At 36.1% G+C, this 23,052-nt stretch overlaps 1 protein-coding gene across 14 annotated transcripts in view; it reads right to left on the minus strand.

Moving 5' to 3' along the window:
* Positions 1 to 10,945: 10,945 nt before the first annotated feature.
* Positions 10,946 to 23,052, minus strand: part of PTPN4 (protein tyrosine phosphatase non-receptor type 4) — a 206,884-nt gene continuing 194,777 nt past the window's right edge. For 12 of the 14 annotated variants that reach the window (XM_025429215.3, XM_025429221.3, XM_025429268.3 and 9 more), the window contains one exon: positions 10,946 to 18,648. In XM_025429215.3, coding sequence (XP_025285000.1) covers positions 18,562 to 18,648 — 87 coding nt within the window. In that variant the 3' untranslated portion in view covers positions 10,946 to 18,561. Of the gene's footprint in view, positions 18,649 to 18,862; positions 18,908 to 23,052 lie in introns of all 14 variants that reach the window. The other 2 variants (XM_049097141.1, XM_049097138.1) reach the window with 1 other exon arrangement.

Genomic DNA, 23,052 nt, shown 5'->3' on the forward strand with positions numbered 1-23,052 from the left:
TCTCTCTTCAGAGTTTTTGGGCTTTTCCCTACATGTAGAGTCTCAGGACAAAAGACCTAAGTATTCATGTTCCATGAATTCATATTTCAGGCATCGCTTTGTTCAGCATTATCTGGAACAGAGTCTACTGATCTGGTGGCCTGTGCTCCTTCTTTATACTGATAGGGAGAAAACAGGAGAAAGTCTTGGATGGCTCCAGGCAAGTTCATAATATTGGGTAACAGAGAGGTGGAAATAAAAACATTTTGCCGCCAGATTTGCCTAATGGTGAAATTATGATGAAACTGAGAGAGTCCAGGGAAGAAAAAGGAAGGAGCCAAGGCTCAGTATTTTTAGAAGTTAATGTGCATATGTCACCAGAAGATCTTATTAAAAGATTTAAGTTTAGGGTGGAGCCCTAGAGTCTGCTTTACCCACAAGCTTGCAGTTTGTTGATACTGCTCATTAGTGAGTACGCTCTGAGTAAGGTGATCTTTCACTGACTGCCCCACGCCTGTAACTATTGACCCAATGACACCAGGGCCTGTGAAGGCATTAGAAGATATATGATAGAAATATCAGTGGTGACCACCCTGCCAATAACTCACTTGAACAAAAATTCATCTTTTCTGGCATCAGTTTTCTCATTTATCAAATGAGGTCATTAGAACAGGTGATGGGTTGGATTATGTCCTACAAAAGATAAGATATAGTTCCAATCCCCAATACCTATGAATGTGACCTTATTTGGCCTTTGCATATGATATCAAGTTAAGGTGAAGTCCCTTGAGCAGACCATAAACCAATATGACTGGTGTTCTTATAAGAGAAATTTTCCCCTCATGTTTATAGCAGCATTATTTACAATAGCCAAGACATGAAAAAATCTAAGCATCCATCAGCAGATGAATGGATAAAGAAGGTGTAGTATAGGGGCGCCTGGGTGGCTCACATGGTTAAGCATCTAACTCCTGGTTTTGGCTCAGGTCATGATGTCATGAGTTGTAGGATGGAGCTCTGTGTCAGGTTCTGCGCTTAGCAGGGAGTCTGCTTGAAGACTGTTTCCCTCTGCCCCTCCCTCAACTTCTGTGAGTGTGCATACACTCTCTCCCTCTTCTCAAATAAATCTTAAAAAGGTGTGGTATATATACAGTGCAATATTATGCAGCCATAAAAACACAAGTAAATTCTACTATTTGCAACAACATGGATGGAACTTGAGGGCATTATGCTACGTGAAATAAGTCAGACAGAGAAAGACCAATACTGTGTGATCTCACTTACTTAGCCATTAACCCATTGATGGATTTTGGGCTGCTTCTATCTTTTGGCAATTATGAATAATGCTTCTACGAGCTTAAGTGTATATATCTCTTTGTGACCCAGTTTTCACTGCTTTTGGTTACATACCCAGAAATAGAATTGCTGGATCATATGGTAATGCTTCTAGACCACAGTTGACCACAGGTAACTAAAACTATGGAAAGTGAAACCATGGATAAGGGAGTTCTACTATATTTCAAATATATTCTCTGCCAATTTCCTCTCTTCTCCATCTGAATTCCTTTAATGTTTATATTGGTATGTTTTATAGTATTCCACAGGTGCCTCAGATCTTTCCCCCTCATTTTTTTTTTCTTTTTCTTCCTGACACTAAAAAATTTCAATCATCTTAAGTTCAACTCACTGATCCTTTCTTTTGGCTACCCACACTTGCTATAGAACCCCTCTAGTGGGCCTTCATTTCAATTATTTTACTTTGTAATTCCAGGATTTGTTTCTGTTTTTTAGTATTTATTTATTTAAGTAATCTCTACACCCAATGAGGGGCTCAAATTCGCGACCCCAAGATCGAATCATGTGCTCTACAGACTAAACAAGCCAGGTGCTCCTGTTTGGTTCCTTTCAATTCTCATTTTGTTCAAACATTGTTTTCCTAGTTTCCTTCTGTTCTTGTCCATGGTTTCCTTTAGCTCATTGAACATATCTAAGACAGTTGATTTCACATCTTTGACTAATAATTCTACTGTGTGGACTTCCTTGAAGATGATTTTTGTCAGATTCTTATTATTTTTCCCCTGTAAATGGGCCATGCTTTCCTATTTCTTTGTAATTTAATTTTTACTGAGAAGTGGACATTTTGAGTATTACGTTGTGAGAACTCTGAAAACCTAATTTCCCCACTCCTCAGGAATTACTGAGCCTTGCTTATTGAGATGGGGAGCTGTTCATTTGTTACTTTTCCAAAACATTTTTGTGAAGTGTGTATTTCTTTTTGTATATGGTCACTTACATTTCTATTCTGTTATCCTGACAGTATTCAGCCAGTGACTGACAAATATTGCCATAAGTGTCTGGCTTTCAAGAAAGGGAGGGGGAACCAAGTACTGTTTTTTAATCCCTTGGAAACAACGTTAGCCCATTGGGGTTGAAACAATGGATACCAGCCTCTATCCTGGCTCCTTACTGATCAAAAGCAGCAATTCTCAATCAAACCCATAATCTCGATATTCAGAAGACAAGGTCTTTATTGCCCACTCTGGCTCCAGCAAGCCTAACCAGAACCACAGGTAGCCATCCCTACTGCTGCCTGCTGCAGGGATGGTGGATGGTAGTTGCTACCATGTGAAAGGCTGAAACTCACCAAAACTTACCAGTCTTGTCAATGGCAATCTCGTGGCTGCTGCAAATATTCCATCTAGAGCCAGAATTCCAAAATAGTTACTCCAGAGAGTCTCTTCAAGCTAATTAGTTGTTTAAGTGGAAAGACAGATTCTTGGAACTTCCTACTCCACCACTCCCATTCGTTTCTAAGACATCACTCCCATTCGTTGTTTTTTTTTTTAAGATTTTATTTATTTATTCATGAAACACACACACACACACACACACACACACAGAGAGAGAGAGAGAGAGAGAGAGAGAGAGAGAGAGAGACAGGCAGAGGGAGAAGCAGTCTCCACGCAGGGAGCCTGACGTGGGATTCGATCCCAGCAATCCAGAAGGCAGGCTGAGCCACCCAGGGATCCCCTCCCATTCGGTTCTTTAAAAAATATTTTCCTTATCTCTATGTCGTCCTCTACATCTGTGGCATATTAATCCTAGTTATTGTTTCATCATCTTTTTCTTCTCATCTCACCATCTTTGCCATTTCTGAGTCTGTTTCTCTCAAATGATTTTTCTCCACTGGGTCATATTTCCTTGTTTCTTCCTATCTATAGCAATTTTTCTTTGCTAGACATGATAAGTTTTACTTTCTTGAACGGTATTTATTTATTTATTTATTTGTTTATTTATTTATTTATATTTATGATAGTCAGAGAGAGAGAGAGAGAGGCAGAGACACAGGCAGAGGGAGAAAGAAGCAGGCTCCATGCAGGCAGCCCGACATGGGACTCCATCCCAGGTCTCCAGGATCACACCCCAGGCTGCAGGTGTGCTAAACCACTGCGCCATGGGGGCTGCCCCAGTATTTATTTTTTAGAAAGGGAATTGGGTGTAGGAGCAGAGGGAGAGGGAGACAATCTTAAGCAGGTTCCACATCCAACATGGAGCCAGATAAAGGGCTCCATCTCATGATCCCTGAGATCATGACCTGAACCAAAATCAAGAGTAGAGACAGGCACTTAACTTACTGAGCCACCCAGTTGCCCATTGAATGCTATTTTTTAAATTGATTTTTTTCTCTAGGGTGCCTGGGTGGCTCAGTCCATTAGGCTTCCAATTCTTGGGTTTTGGTTGGGGTTGAGATCTAGTTGTGAGGTCAAACCTAGGAGGGGCTCCATGCTCAGTATGGAGAAGTCTGCTTGAGATTCTTTACCCCTCCTTTTTCCTCCTCTTCTGCTTCTCCCCCCTCTTGCAGGCTCTCTCTCTCTCTCTGAAATAAATAATTAAATAGAATCTAAAAATAAATAAATACTAAAAAATAAATGGGCTTTATCTGTTGGGCAGTTAAGTAACTTGTGAATGAGTCTGATCATTTTGAAGCTTGTTTTACAATTTTTAAAATGAGCCTAGAGTAGTTTTTACCCTATAGCTTGGTTAGACTCAGTCACTTCTAAAGTTTGGCCTTGCTTGGGTTTTTACTTGTATTGTCAAAGAGGCTTTTCTCCACTCTGCCTGAAAGAAACTTGAATTATTCTCATCCTTATAGTCAGCCCTGGAAATATTCATCCTACAACTTGGTAATTGTCTTCCCTCAGAAGTTTATCTGGCTGCATGGGGTTTCACCATATGCAAAGATTTACTATTTAGTCTAGGATTTAAAGTGACTCTTATGTAAATTTGTAGGAATCTTTATGTGGTTTCTTTCTCTCAGGAACTTTGCTCCATGCCTTATAACAGCCCCAGCTCCCCAAAACTCTGACATCTGCCTCCCAGGTAGCAAGATTACCAGTCTTGTTTGGGTTCTATATTCCTGCATCAGTTTATAAATTGCCTCCACAAGAATTATAGACCAATATCCCTGATGAACACAGATGCAAAAATTCTCAACAAGATACTAGCCAATAGGATCCAACAGTACATTAAGAAGATTATTCACCATGACCAAGTGGGATTTATCCCCAGGATGCAAGGCTGGTTCAACACTCATAAAACAATCAATGTGATTCACCATATCAGCAAGAGAAAAAACAAGAAAGATATGATCCTCTCAATAGATGCAGAGAAAGCATTTGACAAAATACAGCATCCATTCCTGAACAAAACTCTTCAGAGTGTAGGGATAGAGGGAACATTCTTCAGCATCTTAAAAGCCATCTATGAAAAGCCTACAGCAAATATCATTCTCAATGGGGAAGCACTGGGAGCCTTTCCCCTAAGATCAGGAACACGACAGGGATGCCCACTGTCAACACTGCTATTCAGCATAGTACTAGAAGTCCTAGCCTCAGCAATTAGGCAACAAAAAGAAATAAAAGGCATTCAAACTGGCAAAGAAGTCAAACTCTCCCTCTTTGCAGATGACATGATACTGTATATAGAAAACCCAAAGGACTCCACCCCAAGATTGCTAGAACTCATACAGCAATTCGGCAGTGTGGCAGGATACAAAATCAATGCCCAGAAGTCAGTGGCATTTCTATACACTAACAATGAGACTGAAGAAAGAGAAATTAAGGAGTCAATCCCATTTACAATTGCACCCAAAAGCATAAGAGACCTAGGAATAAGCCTAACCAAAGACGTAAAGGATCTATACCCTAAAAACTATAGAACACTTCTGAAAGAAATTGAGGAAGACACAAAGAGATGGAAAAATATTCCATGCTCATGGATTGGCAGAATTAATATTGTGAAAATGTCAATGTTACCCAGGGCAATGTACACGTTTAATGCAATCCCTATCAAAATACCATGGACTATCTTCAGAGAGTTAGAACAAATTATTTTAAGATTTGTGTGGAATCAGAAAAGACCCCGAATAGCCAAGGGAATATTGAAAAAGAAAACCAGGGCAGCCCTGGTGGCTCAATGATTTAGTGATGCCTTCAGCCCAGGGCCTGATCCTGGAGACCCGGGATGGAGTCCCAAGTCTGGCTCCCTGCATGGAGCCTGCTTCTGCCTCTGCCTGTGTCTCTGCCTCTCTCTCTCTCCATCTCTCTCTCTCTCTCTCTCTCTCTGTCTCTCTCTGTCTCTCATGAATAAATAAATAAAATCTTAAAAAAAGAAAAAAAAAAAAAAAGAAAACCAGAGCTGGGGGCATCACAATGCCGGATTTCAGGTTGTACTACAAAGCTGTGGTCATCAAGACAGTGTGGTACTGGCACAAAAACAGACACATAGATCAATGGAACAGAATAGAGAACCCAGAAATGGGCCCTCAACTCTATGGTCGACTAATATCTGACAATGTAGGAAAGACTATCCACTGGAAAAAGGACAGTCTCTTCAATAAATGGTGCTGGGAAAATTGGACAGCCACGTGCAGAGGAATGAAACTAGACCATTCTCTTAACACCATACACAAAGATAAACTCAAAATGGATGAAAGATTTTTTTTTTTTTATGGATGAAAGATCTAAATGTGAAACAAGAATCCATCAAAATCCGAGAGGAGAACACAGGCAACACCCTTTTTTGAACTTGGCCACAGCAACTTCTTGTAAGATACATCTATGAATGCAAGGGAAACAAAAAGCAAAAATGAATTATTGGGACTTAATCAAGATAAAAAGCTTCCGCACAGCAAAAGAAACGATCAACAAAACTAAAAGACAACCTACAGAATGGGAGAAGATATTTGCAAGTGACAGATCAGATAAAGGGCCAGTGTCCAAGATGTATAAAGAACTATTAAACTCAGCAAAGAAGCAAACAATCCAATCATGAAATGGGCAAAAGACATGAACAGAAATTTCACCAAAGACGACACAGACATGGCCACAAAGCACATGAGAAAATGCTCCGCATCACTTGCCATCAAGGAAATACACATCAAAACCACAATGAGATACACCTCACACCATTGAGAATGGTGAAAATTAGTAAGACAGGAAACAACAAATGTTGGAGAGGATGTGGAGAAAGGGGAACCCTCTTGCACCATTGGTGGGAATGGGAACTGGTGCAGCCACTCTGGAAAACTGTGTGGAGGTTCCTCAAAGAGTTAAAAATAGAGTTACCCTATGACCCAGCAATTGCACTGTTGGGGATTTACCCCAAAGATACAGATGCAATGAAACGCCGGGACACCTGCACCCCAATGTTTATAGCAGCAATGGCCACAATAGCCAAACTGTGGAAGGAGCCTCAGTGTCCATCAAAAGATGAATGGGTAAAGAAGATGTGGTTTATTTATACTCTGGAATATTCCTCAGCCATAAGAAACGACAAATACCCACCATTTGCTTCGATGTGGATGGAACTGCAGGGTATTATGCTGAGTGAAATAAGTCAATCAGAGAAGGACAAACATTATATGGTCTCATTCATTTGGGGAATATAAAAAATAGTAAAAGGGAATAAAGGGGAAAGAAGAGAAAATGAGTGGGGAATATCAGTGAGGGAGACAGAACATGAGAGACTCCTAACTCTGGAAAACGAACAAGGGGTAATGGAAAGGGAGGTGGGTGAGGAGATGGGGTGACTGGGTGACGGGCACTGAGCGGAGCACTTGACGGGATGAGCACTGAGTGTTATGCTATGTGTTGGCAAATCGAACTCCAATAAAAAAATATACAAAAAACCAAAACAAAACAAAACACAAAAACCTCTGGGAAAAAAAATTGCCTTCACAAAGAAAACCTAGCTTATTGGGATCCCTGGGTGGCGCAGCGGTTTGGCACCTGCCTTTGGCCCAGGGTGTGATCCCGGAGACCCGGGATCGAATCCCACATTGGGCTCCCGGTGCATGGAGCCTGCTTCTCCCTCTGCCTGTGTCTCTGCCTCCCTCTCTCTCTCTCTGTAACTATCATAAATAAATAAAAAAAAAAAAAAAGAAAAGAAAACCTAGCTTATTGTAAGGCTCACCTCACATATTTATCTTGTCTCAGGAGTTATAGTCTTATTCAACTTTAGTCCAATATTGCCAAAGTGTTGTCCTATATTTTGTCCAGTTTTCCAGTTGTTTACACAGTAGGATGATTCTGGGCCCTATTACTTCTTCTTGGCCCAAATAGCTTTTGGTTGTTGTTTAAACAGACCAAGTTGCAAAACACAAAAGACCTGAGTGAGCAATGCACCAGAAAAGAAATATGCATGGCCAATAAACATATAAAAAGATATTCAGTTTTGCAAATCATATTTATCTTAATACACGAGAAAATTTAAAAGAGTTGTAATAGGGACGCCTGGGTGGCTCAGGGGTTGAGCGTCTGCCTTTGGCTCAGGGCAGGATCTTGGGGTCCTGGAATTTAGTCCTGCAGTGGGCTTCCTGCATGGAGCCTGCTTTTCCTTCTGCCTCTGTCTCATGAATAAATAAATAAAATCTTAAATATGCTAAGGAAGGTCCAAGGCTATCTGAAGGTAGGAAAGACATATGGAATAGATCCTTCCCTAGCACCTCCAGTGGGTACATGGTCTTCCCAACCCTTTGGGTTTGGATTCTAGACTCTAGAACTGTCAGACAGTCGATTTCTGTTGTTTTAAGGCACACAGTTTGTGGTACTTTGTTATGATAGCAAATAAAGGGGGTGAAGGTGAAAGGGAAAAGGGAAACTCTTCAGTGATGGGGAATGTTCTTTACCAAATTCCTGTGTAGGTTTTTTCCTCCTTTCTCTCTCTCTCTCTCTTTTTAAGATTTTAAGTAATCTCTGTACCTAATGTAGTGCTTGAACCTACAACCCAGAGATCATGAGCCTCATTCTCTACTGAAAGAGCCAGCCAGGCACCACTCCCTTCTTTTTTTAGTTGAAGTATAGTTGACATACAACATACTAGTTTCAGGTATACGAAATTATGATTTGACATTTGCATACATTATGAAATCATCACCTCAGTTAAGTCTAGTTACCATCTAAGACCATACAGAGTTAAGAACTTTAAGACCATACAGTGGGGCAGCCCTGGTGGCGCAGCGGTTTAGTGCTGCCTGCAGCCTGGGGTGTGATCCTGGAGACCCTGGAAATCCTGGATCGAGTCCTTCCTGCATGGGGCCTGCTTCTCCCTCTGCCTCTGTCTCTGCCACCCCCACCCCCTGTGTCTCTATGAATAAATAAAATCTTAAAAAAAAAAAATAAAGGCCACACAGTGATAAGAACTTTTAAGATTTACTTTCTCACCAACTTTCAAATTTGCAATACCATATAATTGACTATAGTCACCATGCTGTACATCCCATCCCCTTGACTTACTCATTTTATAACTGTAAGTTTGTACTTGCTGATCCCCGTAGGGGTTTGAGTTACAGATATAGGCACTTGTTATAACTTATTGAATGGTAGACTTAATATTTGTCTGATACAAATGTTATGTCAAAAAGAGATAATTATTGACTATTAGTGATATGCAAGCTGAAATGCCCGGGGGTGAAGTATACAGATGTGGGCAACATCATCTTATGAACTGCATAAAAGATGTATTGATGGATGGAGAGAAGCTTAGGTAGATGGATGGACAAGTGATAAAGCAAATATAGCAGGATGGTAATTACAGAACCTGGGAGGATGAATATATAGATGTTAACTGTTCAATTCTTTTAACTATTTGTTTGAACTTTTAAAAAAAATATTTATTCGTGAGAGACACACAGAGAGAGAGGCAGAGACATAAGCGGTGGGGAGAAGCAGGCTCCCTGCAGGAGTCTGATATGGGACTTGATTCTGGGACCACAGGATCACGCCCGGAGTGAAAGGCACTCAACCACTGAGCCACCCAGGCGTCCCTGTTTGAACATTTTTATAACACAATGTTGGGGGAAAATTTATGGATAGTTGACCCATATATACAAACATAATTTAAAAGGGAAAATATAAAAGGTTCGCTGTATCATTTTTATTTTTCTTAATTTTTTTAAAAAGATTTTATTTATTCATTCATGAGAGATGCAGAGAGAGGCAGAGACACAAGCAGAGGGAAACAGGCTCCACGCAGGGAACCTGATGTGGGACTCTATCCCAGGACTCCAGGATCACACTCCGGGCCGAAGGCAGGTGCCAAACTGCTGAGCCACCCAGGGATCCCCACTGTACCATTTTTAATAGCAAAAATTTTATTTTATTATCTATTTGTATTTATTTATGAGAGCCAAGGAGAGAGAGAGAGAGAGAGCAGCAGAGACATAGGTAGAAAGAGGCAGGCTCCATGTAGGAGCCTGACGTGGGACTCGATCCTGGGACTCCAGGATCACGCCCTGGGCCAAAGGCAGGCGCTCAACCGCTGAGCCACCACCCAGGCGTCCCATAATAGCAAAAATTTTAAAACTGCATATTCAGGAGGAAATTTTACATAAGTTATGGTAGAAACCATATCTTATGGGATCAAAACTAATGGTCAGTTGGCTAAACAGAAAACCATTTAAAGGAGAAATAAAAAAATACACGTGTTTTGTTTTAGCTAAAGACAGTAATATATTTGTGATTCTTTTTACATAGGGCTAAGATCTTTTACTTTGAGTTTGAGCCCAATTATAGTTCCTTAGTCTCTCTTGAAAAAAAAAAAAAAAAAAGAAAAAGAAAAAGAAAAAAAGAAAAAGAAAAAAGAACAGACCCCAAGTACATCATCTTTTTTTTTGCTTTTCAAATATATCATTTTTTGTTAGTCTTTCATTGTTGTCTTCCTCATACCTATTTTTAACAAAATTTTAAAGAATAAAATAAAGTTTTAATGACCCCTTAAGGCTTTTGCAAAAACCCAACCTTCTTGCTTTTCACACACATATTTCAAAGATATAATAAATTTGCATGTATAGGTTAGCAAATAAACACAACTGATTTTAGTGAGCTTACAGCTTAATTGGAACCAAAAGAGCTTTGGCATGATGAGAGCAGCAAATGAGGACAAGGAGAGAACAAGACTGGTAAGCAGAGTGCCAGTCTGAGTGGGTTACTTGGACAGTGGTTAAGAGAGCTTTCAGTCACCACCATTCCTCCAAAAGAATAGTCAAAGACAACACTCTAAGAAAAAGGGTTTGCAACATCTAAATATGACTGTCAGGTGACTAATTTCTTTAATTTCCAACATTTCATGAGTAAAATATTAAATAATCTGATATAAAAATAAGCACATACTTTGCCTGACAAGATCTTATGTTAGGAACACCAAAAGAGGGGCAGTGCTGGGAGAAGAGAGGAGTCAAGCAGTGGTCCTAGTGAAGGAGTACTTCCTCATTCTTTAATCCTCTAAATCTCTTTTAGTTCCTTATTTAATAATCCTCCCACCCCTCCCCAGAAACAGGCAGTGAATCAGGAATTCTAGAAAAACATTGCTCTTAGCTTTCTTCCAGGCCCTTCTCATCACCCATTAATGAATGTAATCATTGTTAGAAAAGCTCAACAACAAAAAATAATCTTCAAAACTCCTACACTTTAAATTACTAAAGCACATCTTTATTTTGCAATTGAACAGTTAAAGTCACAGCTAGAGTTTTTTCACGTTTGTACCTGAACAACTATTTCTCAATTAAAAAAATGAAATATGGTCAACAAATATGTGTAATAGTATTTCACATCACATAAATCGCTCTTAGGACTAAACAGTTTTAATGCAAATCGGCATTTTTATCCTCTGTTAGTATTCATAGATTTTTTTTTTACATGAATGAACTGCAGGAATTCTAATTTTTCACTGAAATTAAGACAAATACACAAGGCCTTTCAAGCATACAGTAAGCTGTATTGACAGATGCAGAGTATGATTTCAAATTATCCAGTATTGACCAAATTCAAGCTTACACATTTTAAATAAACCCTAAGTTTCTTTACCTCTTATTTATGGAAACAAAGGATATGGAAAGAGCTATTTTTGAGAAATGGGGGGAGAGCTACTAGTTCAGTATTATCAAACGTGAAATGACAGCAGAAATGCAAAACTATATTTTAATTACGAAATAAACTAGACTTTTAACTAAGTGACTTTCGCCCTTCATATTTACATATAGCACCTGTTACAAGAAAAAAAAATCCCATACACCCTCTACATAGAAATATTTGTAAAACTACTACTTAAAAATACCACTAATGAGTATATAGCAAATTATCTGTCCTAAAATTAAGCCTACACTGTAGAAAATAAAGACTAGCTTTTCTCATTTGAAAAGATTACAATATGGATTGTAATTGCAATGTCCTGATGCTCTAAGAACACTGGGTTGGACAGTTTTTATTTTTTTAAGCACATATATTCTAATGATAGAAAACAAAAACAGCTTAATGTAAACTGTTTTTAGTGTCTTAAATCCTGACCCTTGACAAGTAGATTGTGTCAGGACTTTGCCCTCTTCAACTTACTTGTGGTGCAGTATTAACTTAACCCCTACCTATGACTTAAAATCACATAAATGGATTTCCAAATATTCATGTAATGTACAAAAAATGCAAAGCAGAAATGATTACTGTAAACCAAACCTGGTTGAAGCTAGCTGAGCGAACTCAGAGTACAAAACAGTCAACTGGGTAGTCTTTACTAAATAAATTACAGAAAAGTGGCAAAGCTAAAATCATACAAGTTGCCTTTTAAATATCAAAAGATCAAGAGATCATTGTAAAGCATTTTACTTGGGTCCAATCCAATGAGCTCTACATACTAATTCATTAGTTTTTCCATATTTACAAAACTCCTAGATTTTATTTTTAAATGTATAAATTAAGTCAGTAGTAAGCATGAAATAAAGTGCTACTATTTAAAATTCAAGAAATCCATTTCAGCATTGAAATTTGACCTACTCTACAGGATACAAGACTGGATAATCTTGTGAATTCACCAAAGGATTGGAAAAGATGGGTGCCAGATAATCCCAGAACTGGACTGAAATTTTCTTGCCAGGAAAGGTAAAAAAACTGTTAACATAACTCAGGAATAAAAATCAAAAAGGTTTTAAATAAAAGGTAAAATGGGCTCAGTTGTGACAAATGGATTTGGGCAAAACAGAGGTCAGCACCTATTTGTGTCTAAGATTGTAAACTGGGCTGATCCTCCTGGACTTTATGGTGATAATTTCATTTAGCAAGGTGGCATTTCAGTTAAAGTTATCATAATATTTGCTAAATTTCGGAAATTCTCAGGGTTGATGGAGCCTGATATTAATCTCTTAACTATAGTTAAACAGTTGTTCAGGGTATTTACTTCACAAAGACTACTATGAAATGAAATCAATGATTTATAAAAGTTGGAGGAATGGGAGAAGTCAAAATAATGAAGGCCCCATTACGTCGAGTTTAAGGAGTGGTAAATAATAAATACTACCCTTTAAAGAGACTGTTGAACAAATTAAATATGCCTAAAAGAGGACTAAAAATGTAGGGTTTTTGTTGTCATTCATCGGAATCAATGAACTCTTAAGCATCTAAGACACCACTGTTACAAGTCAGAACTGGACCGAGTGGTCTCATCTGTCCAAGATACGGATAATAAAAAGGCAAAATTACTTGTCAGGGGCCTCTGCACATATTTACTGTAGTAAATCAGAGGCACAGATTTCTGGCTTCACTAAAGTCACACTCACAACGATGTCCTCATTTGTGGCTGCCACAGTGACAATGCCTGAGAACTTTCCTTCATGGTAAACACATGCAGCAGAATGTTTACCCTCACACAAAAACACCCTTCCATACTCCAGAAGTCTACAAGTATTTTACACTTAAAAATAGCACAAATTTTCTTGAAATTTTCTGTTCTAGAGCTAAAATAAAACAAAGTGAAAAAGAATGTACATTATATTTGAAATATGCTTCAGTAACGACTGCTCATTTATAATGAAAATTACATTTTTCTTCCAAAGTTGCATTTTATATCATGAAATAGAATACACTTCCTTTCCTTTTTTCCACTCCCTTGCCGATTTTTTTGACAGAGTATCCTTAGAATCAAGTCATAATTCTAGTAACATTTCAAAGATACATTCATTCTTTTACAGCATGAAAGACATACAAATATCATTCTTTTTACACAATGAAGTAAAAGAAGTTACCAGTTTCAATCTCTTGTCCATAGAAAAATATTTTCTGTATCATTTACACAACAGTAAGTAGGAAAATTCTACAGTGCTTAACTGAAACTTTTATGAACACAAGGCTTTTAAACATTTTCATTCTTTTATTGGAAATTTAAAAGGTTTTAGGAAGTTAAACATTAGGACTTCCAACTAAAATTGTAGTCTTTAACTTGCAATATTGCTAATACCTCTCACTTTGAAAATTAAAAAATAATATACGGTTTTCTCCTTTATGCATGGAACCACTTCTACTCAATGTTGATGGATTGCACCCCAGTAGATACCTCTTCTGGCTGCCCATTTAGCTTGGATTGCTAAAGTAAAAATAACAATTGACTATAAAAGTTTAGAAATCAGCAGTAAACTGCAGTAGAAAAAAAAAAACTGCAGTAGAAAAACATACAAATAGCAGCAAATTTAGAAATGGAAACCGAAAAAACTATTTGGTGTCTACCCAGGACAATTTCACCAACCTTATGAAGTTAAAATGTCTAATTTCTGACTGATAGAGGACTTGTTTTGGTAACACCGAAAAAGGCTTGCTGTACTAATTGCTACTAAGAATAAATGAACAAAAAAAATGAAGTTGGAAAAAAAGAATAAATTAAGTCGGTGATAAAAAATTATTTTGATAATAGTTGTAGACATTGTAAAGTAAGCTGAACCTCAAAAATACATTTTAGGAGTTAATTTCATGGGCTCTGTATAAAATGGCTGAACTTATCTATTAGCAGTTAGCTCGCAAAAATGTTTTATTATGTAAATTCCTTTGTAGCTATACAATTCACTAAGAAATTTATAAACAATTTCTATAACTTATGTTGTGTTCACACGGAGACACCAATAAATCTTTGCCATTAGATCATCAATCCTGATATTTGAGAAAATGCAGTGAGTTTTAATAACATAACTGTTTTACTTGGAGGAAATGACACACACACAAAAATGACTGCAGAAATTGTGATTGGACAGCTAAAGCAAATGTGGTGTAGCTACTTTGTTGATATGGCATAAAAGCCAGCTGTGACATAATCCATCTTTTTCATGTCATATTATTGAGATGTTTACTTCAACAAATATTTACCATAATGTATTTACTCTAAGTGACTTAAATGTAAATTCACCTAAACTACAAAATAAGAGATGTAAACATATCCCACCTTATTGTGGTATAAATAATTTTTATGAATTCAAAACTACTTTGGCAACCTTACTATCAGAATATCTTAAATATTCAAAACACAGGTATTAAATAGAACATTGTTAAAAATTGTTTCTTTCTCTCTTCCTGATAAGATTATAAAATAAGTAATGCTTTAATTCTACCACATTATGAACATAAATTATTTGATTATAAGTGGACATATATTCTAAATCCTAGTTCTATGTTTTAAGTGCTTTTAAAAATTAGTCTTCTAATTGACTTTTCAGAATGTTTTCATACTGCATGTGTATCAGCCTAAATACTTTACAAAAGTTTATGCTCTATCAGGGAAGCATGACTAGCAAACTGAGTCAGGGTCCTAATTAGGAACACCTTTTAAAGCCTATTTATTTTCTAAATTAAGCAACATCCTCTAAGGTCATCATAGTTATTAAGTGAAAACACTGCCTGAGTATAATTCTTGAGGTGAAACAGACTAAAATTCACAAGAATTTATGATACTCATATATGTTGCCTAAAATAATAGGAGGAGGTGAGTTTAGATAAAATCATTCAAATTCCTTTCAGCTCTCAAGTTAGAGTATTTCTAATGGAGACAGGAGACTTCTGCTCAAATACCTGATTAGATCTGATCAGACCTGCCAACAGATTTTAAACAACTCTATAATTAAAATAATTCTTCACCCCTCGTTAGTATCAGCCTTTATAAAACACACAAATATATAAACACACTAAAGTGTATATATTAGTACCTGAAACCTTCAATCAACTGTCTTAATGGCTTACCATACCTCTACGTTTGAAGTCAGTTTTTATATATAAATTTTCTCTTTACTCTTAATCAAAAACGATTAGCCCCTTACCCCCTTCATACTTGTGCTAGCAGGCCACACAAAGGAAGTTATTTCTTACACCATTTAGTTGGCCTCTATTTTGAATGGATGCAGTTGTTTAACAAATACTACCAATTCTTCTTGTGAATGTAAAGTCTATTCCAAAATATTCCTCATGCTATGTACATAGTGCTAACACAAATCTGATGCTCAATAAAACATTTGAAATGAACATGGTAAAACCATCTTAAATCAGAGAGGAAAGGTTTTCACAAACATTTGTTAGCATTTACAAAGCCCCTTGATTCACCAATTCCTATTTCCACTTGTGAGAATAACAGTCTGCATTGATTTCTAGAGTGTGTTGGAGGGGGAGATGAGAGAATAGGGGAGTTAGGGAAGGAGGGCAAGAGTACTTCAGATAGAAGAAATTTGACATTTTATTATACAATATTATACCAATATAAATGGAATCTAGAACTACTTGGCATATTAAAGCTAGGATTATTCCTAGAACCTTATGTAGATTGATAAACAGGTTAAAAAATTCTTAGGTATAATGGATAAAGTCTTATCTGTTTGGTAAACAGAAAAGTATAATTAGCATATCCATTTGAAGAAGCTGTGAAGGATAATTTATTTTAAATTTAAGACCCTAATAAAAATGTCTTTAAAAAAGGATCTATACATAAAAATACCGACAGAGAGTAGCTCCCAGATGAAAAATCCATATGTGAGAAATTTAAGTGTGATTCTGAACTTCTAATATTTATCATTTAAAGACTGGAATAATGATTAAAAAAGGCAGCAATGTTCATTGCCAACAAATTATTAGAGTTTATCTCAGAAGTGTAAACAAAGTTGTACGTTAAAGAACATACCACCCATGATATTTATTTGTTTATATCTATACAACTGTATCTTTTTAATCTATGGTTGTCATATTCTGTCCATACAGTTAGAACAGATTTTCTTTTTAATTCAGGTAAAAACTGTCAAACAGTTATTAATTACGTAGACTCCCAACATGATTTTACTTGTTCACTTTTCAACTTACCATGGTATCATATAGCAGCCTAAATTATATTTATCTGTTGGTAGAGAATGGAATGTTCAATTAAGACTATAGTTATTTACTAATTTATACTGTCTTGGCTGGGAAATACAGGGATAAGAGAATTTCTGACATAATGTTTATGTTACTTTTCTCTTAAAAAATTAATATATTTGAATATAATAATTTATTTGGTATCTTGGCTATTAATGTTTAGGACTTAACTTCCTAAAATTTATTATTATGGATTCTGAATATTTGAAATAACATCATTTCGATTACATTGAAGATTTTTTTTTCTCCCCTCTCATACTAAATGGCATTCCAAAATACCTACTATTCAATTCTAAGTTTTATCAAGACTACACAGAAGTATTCAGAAATCACTAGGAAATGAATCTTACTGGGCAATTTTAACATTCTCTCTCTCCATAGACTTAAAAAAAAATCCTGACAAGGAAAATATACACATCCTTAAAGGGAATCAGATCTTCTATCAGGATGGACAATCAAAACTCTCCATATTAACATGCTTATAACTTAATAAGTATATATGAACTGGAGTAATTTAATTATATGTGAAAATTACAACAAAACCCTCATTTCAGTTGAGGGATTAGATTCAAAAATAAATCAGTAACATTTTATTCCTTGTTTGAAGTATCCCAACCAACAGACCAGAGTGAACAAAACTTGAAGTGAACTGAAATGAATGCTTTAGAGTAATAATTTAAACACTGGTAGAAATAAATCACAATGAACTGTTCTAACTTTAGCTGAAAATATTAATATGTTTAACTTTAATATGCATATTAGGTGCCATTCCTAAAGTTAGGGATAAAATAAATAGAAAATTTGATTAATAAAGCATCTTTTGACTTGAGCTGCTAAACTGTAACCCTTGTCCCCCGGGAAAGGAATGTGCAGATTTTCAATAATTCCGTAGCAGCAGCGCACTCACTCAGTAGAACGCAAATCATCTTTTTTTTCTTGTGGCAAAATACAGGAATTGAGTAAGAAATAATTTCCATACCCTTTTTTGAATGCGTAACTCTTCATACAAGAAGCTATGTTTTAAAATGTGAACTGATTCAAAATGCATACAAATGTAAATGTACAATATACATATATATACCTCCTAGTGGGGTCAAATGAGTGCCTTTTCATTAGACATACAAAGATGTCTCAAGGCACTTAAGGGGTTAAGACACAATGCATGCATTCCTTTACATCAAGAATGTGAAATCACATGATTTGGAATAAGCCAACCTTATGATAAATATGTTACATTATTAAATTCAAGAAAATCTGTAGATTCATATTTATACTTTCTATAAGATGCTGGTAAATGGACAATGTGCAGCATTTCCTGGGAAAAGCAAATTCCATCTTTCTTCTCATGAACAGCAGGTCTCTACAGGGGGAGTACAGGGAAAGATGTGCTGCATCCATAGGCAGTGTATTGGCTAATATTGAGAATGATATTGCTAAAATTTAAAAAATAAAAATCTGGTAACCAGTATAGTAATAAGTACATGAATCACTGGGAAACACCAGAGCTGACTCCTGATGTTTACTTCTTTTTGCTTTCAAGATACAGATGTATAACAGAGATGATGAGAATTCTGAGCCTTGTTTGTGGCAATTCTACCAGAAGGGGACTGCATGGCACCACCACAAATTTCATAAATTACCCTGAACATACTCAGTTATTCACTATTTGTTCGGAGCAAAGCATGAAATAGTCTTCAAACACGTGAATTACAGATTTTGAGAGAGTGACATTTTCTTAAACATAAAGTGCAACAGTGCTGAAGTTTTCAGTTTTTGTTAGTTCTTCATTTGTTTTGTCTAAATGCCATTTCCTGCAAGCAGAATTATGGCACAGTGAATATAACAGAAAGCAATCTTCTGACACATGTCCCAGATTTTTGCTTTCTTATTTATTTGATGATGTCGTTAAGGGTTTAACAAATCCTTCTTCATAAACTTTCAAAATAGCTTCACAAACAAATCTGTATTGACTCTGAAAAATAGAAATAATAGAATTGATCAGAAAAACTTGGCTTGCTTATAAAAGAAAGGCAAAGTAAAACTGCACAGAGATACCATTTTTCACCAACAGAATGGTAAAAAATAAAAAAGTCTGACAACATATTTTGTTGGCAACACTCATACATTGCTAATAGGGATGTTAAATACTACATTTGGCAGCATCTAATAAAATCGCATTAATTTACCTTTCACCCAGCAATCCCACTTCTGGGAATCTATCCAAAGATAAACTAGAAAAAGAAATTGAAAATATACATTCATAAATAAGGCTATTTGCTGCTAGATTATTTATAATAATGAAGGGTAGGGACAATTTAAATGGCTATCAGGAAGGTGACTAATGAGTGGCACGTTTTTACAGGAGACTATGATGTGGTGGAGGGTTGGGAGGGTAAGGAATGAAAGTCTACAGATTGCTATAAAGTAATTTCAGAATACCTTGTTAAGTCAAAATAGCAAGGCAAAGAAAAGTGCACACAATATATTCTTTTTATAAAAGAAAAGGGGCACGAGATGCCTGCGTGGCTCCGTGGTTGAGCATCTGCCTTTGGCTCAGGGCGTGAGCCTGGAGTCCTGGGATTAAGTTCCGCATCAGGCTGCATATAAGGAGTCTCTCTCTGTCTATGTCTCTGCCTCTATCTCTGTGTCTCTCATGAATAAATAAATAAAATCTTTAAAACAAACAAAGATTTTAAACAAATCTTTAAAATAAAACAAAACAAACAAGAGTATGAGGTCACCACTGGAAGAGGCAAGTGAATTCATTATATTGGAAGTGTTCATCTTGCTTTTCCCATACTGCCTGTATGCAACTGTTTAACCAACAGCTGATGAGAAGTTTCTCTTTAAAAAAGTATTCCAGTTAATAAATATAGAAGGAATAACAGACTATCATCATTCTTCAAGCCCTGTAAGTTAATGATGCAGGCACTGACCACCCAAAGCTACTATCAACATAAAAATAACAGACTATCATCATTCTTCAAGCCCTGTAAGTTAATGATGCAGGCACTGACCACCCAAAGCTACTATCAACATAAAAAAGAAAGACAATCAGACATTAAGTGCCTCTTGAAAGAACAGAATACCACCTAATTTGTTCAAGTCTATAGATCCATTCACCACTTTTAGGAAATACGGAGAATACTCAGTTTGTTCATCAAATAAATTGCAAGAAAAAAGAAAAGAGACATAGGAAGAAGTGACAGATTAAAAGAGATTTAGTACATAAACCAATCAAAATTTGTGAACTCTATCTGAATCCAGACTGGTTTTACCACTTTATTTAACATTGTACGGAAGCTTTTAGCCAGGCACCTGAGCAAAATAAGAAAAGGAAAAGAAACGAAAGGCATCTAACCTAGAAAGGAAGGAGTAAACTATCTTTATTTGCAGATAACATCTTGTATATAGAAAATACTACGGAATCCACTTTCACACATAAAATACTATTAGAATTAATAAATGATTTCAACAAGGTTGCAGGATACATAATCGACGTACAAAATCAATTTTATTTCTATACCCAAGCAATGTATACTCCAAAAATGAAATGAAGAAAACATTTTCCCTTAAAATAGCACCAAAAAGACTTTAAAAAGTTAAGAGTAAATTTGACAAAAGAAGTGAAAGACTTGCACACTGAAAGCTATAACACATCACTCAAAAAGATCAAAGACGACATAAATAAATGAAAAGACATTTTGTGTTCTTGGTTTGGAAGATGGAATAGCATTAAGATGGCAACACTCTCCAAAAAGATAGATAGATTTAATGCAATCCATGTCTTACGTTTTTTATGGAGAGAACAAATGAATTCTAAAATTCATACGGAAATGCAAGGACTCCAAGTAGTCAAAACAGTCTTGAAAAAGAGGAACAGAGTTGGGAGAGTTACATTTCCTGACTTCAAATTTTATTACAAAACTATAGTAATTAAGACAGTATGGTATTAGTATAACAAAAGGCATACAAATCAATGGAATAGAACTGAAAATCCAGAAATACACCCTCATATTTGTGGTCAACTGATTTTTGATGAAGGGCACAGAGACCAGAAAGAGTGGTCTTTTCAACAAATGAAGCTGAGATAACTGGACATTCACATGGAGGAGAATGAAACTGGAACTCTACCTCAAACCATATGTAAAAATTAACTCAAAAGAAATCAGGCACATATATGGGATAGACTATAAAACTTTTGGAAGAAAACAGGAATAAACTTTTGCGACCTTGAGTTTAGGCAATGATTTCTTAGATATGACACCAAAAGCATATATGATTTAAAAATATAAACTGGACGTCATCAAAATTAAAAACTTCTGTGCTACAAATTACTGAATCAAAGAAGTGAAAGAATAGTGTGGAAGAACAGAATTGCAAAACAGAGATCCACAAGATACTTGTATTCAGAAAATATAAAGAACTCTGACAATTCAACAATAAAATGACAAAACAAAAAAACAAAAACAAACTGGAAAAAGGGCAAGGGGCAACCTGGCTGGCTCAGTTGGTAGAGTGAGCAACTCTTGATCTCAGGGTTGTAAGTTTGAGTCCCATGTTGGGTAGATAGATTACTTAAAAATAAAATCTTTTTTTTTTTTTAATTTTATTTATTTATTCATGAAGAGACACAGAGAGAAAGAAAGAGGCAGAGACACAGGCAGAGGGAGAAGCAGGCTCCTTGGAAGGAGCCTGATGTGGGACTAGATCCCGGGACTCCAGGATCATGCCCTGGGCCAAAGACAGGTGCTAAATTGCTGAGCCATCCAGAGATCCCTAAAAATAAAATCTTAAAGAGCAAAAGATTTGAACAGATCGTTCTCAAAAGATATACAAAGAAATGACCAATAAACACATGAAAAAATGCTTGATATCATTAGTTATTAGATAAATGCAAATCAAAACTACAAGATGCCACTTTATGTTCAGCAGGATGGCTAAATTAGAAAAAAGACAAGGGTGCCTGGCTGGCTCAGTCAGTGGAACATGTGACCCTTGATCTCTGGGTTGTGAGTTCAAGCCCCATGCTGGTGTAGAAAATTAAATTTAAAATTTAAAATTTAAATTTAATTTAAATTAAATTTAAAATTTTAATTAAAATTAAAAAAAAAAAGATAGTAATAGAGTTGACAATAACGTGGAGAAAATGGAACCCTCATACACTATCAGTGGAATTGCAAAATGGTGTAGCCACTTTGGAAATAGTCTGGCAGTTCCTCAAAAGGATTAACAGTTACTATATGACAGGAATTCATTTTCTGGGTATATACCCAAGAAAAATGAAAACACATTCACACAAAAACATATACACAAATGTTTGTGGCACCATTATTAATAATAACAAAGAAGTTGAAATGATCTAAATGCCAATAAACAGTGGATACATAAATAAAATATGGTATCTCCATACAATGGAGTATTATTCAGCCCCCCATGGAGGGGGGGGAGAGCGAGCGAGCAATGAAGTACTTATATATGCTACAGAATGGGTACATCTTCCAATTACACAAAAGACAAAGTTAGGATTTCATAGACACGAAAGGTGCAGAACAGGCAAACCTATAGAGACAGAAAGTAGATTAGTGGTTGCCTAGGGCTAGGTGGAGAGGAGGTTGGAGACTGTATGAGGGAAAATAAGTATGAGGTTTCTTTTTGGGGTGATGAAATGTTCTAAAATTTGATAGTAGTGATGGCTGCAAAACTCTGATTTACTAAAAATCACTGAAGTGTATGCTTTTTAAAAGAGTTAATTTCATGGTATGTGAATTATATTTCATTAAAGCTGTTCTAAAATAGAAAAAGACATAATTTACATGAGACAAATGGAAATTTGAACATAGGTTATTTGGTAACATGAAGATATTATTATTAATTATACTTACATGTGATAATGGTATTATGATTTTCTTTAGAAGAAAAGCTACTCCTTATTTTGTCTAAAAATGTTACAGTGTTTTATATTTATAGAAAATTTGGTCTTCAAAATTAAAAAAAAAATATCTATTTATTCATGAGAAACAGAGAGAGAGAGAGAGAAAGAGAGAGAGAAGCAGAGACATAGGCAGAGGGAGAAGCAGGCTCCATGCAGGAAGCCTGATGCAGGACTTGATCCTGGGTCTCCAGGATCAGACCCTGGGCTGAAGGCGATGCTAAACCGCTGAGCAACCCGGGCTGCCCTATTTATAGAATATTTGTAAATAAGATGGTCTGATGTTTAGGATTTACTTCAAATACTGGTAAGTAAGTGATATAGAGGAAACAATATGGCACATGTTGTTGAGTCTCAGTACTCAACATAGTGTTCATTTTATTGTATGGTTTATTCTTGCACATGTTTGAAATTTTCTATAATTAAAAGCTAAAAGAGTGACAA

This window comes from Canis lupus, chromosome 19 (genome assembly GCF_003254725.2).
Source record: "Canis lupus dingo isolate Sandy chromosome 19, ASM325472v2, whole genome shotgun sequence".
Classification (NCBI taxonomy): domain Eukaryota; kingdom Metazoa; phylum Chordata; class Mammalia; order Carnivora; family Canidae; genus Canis; species Canis lupus.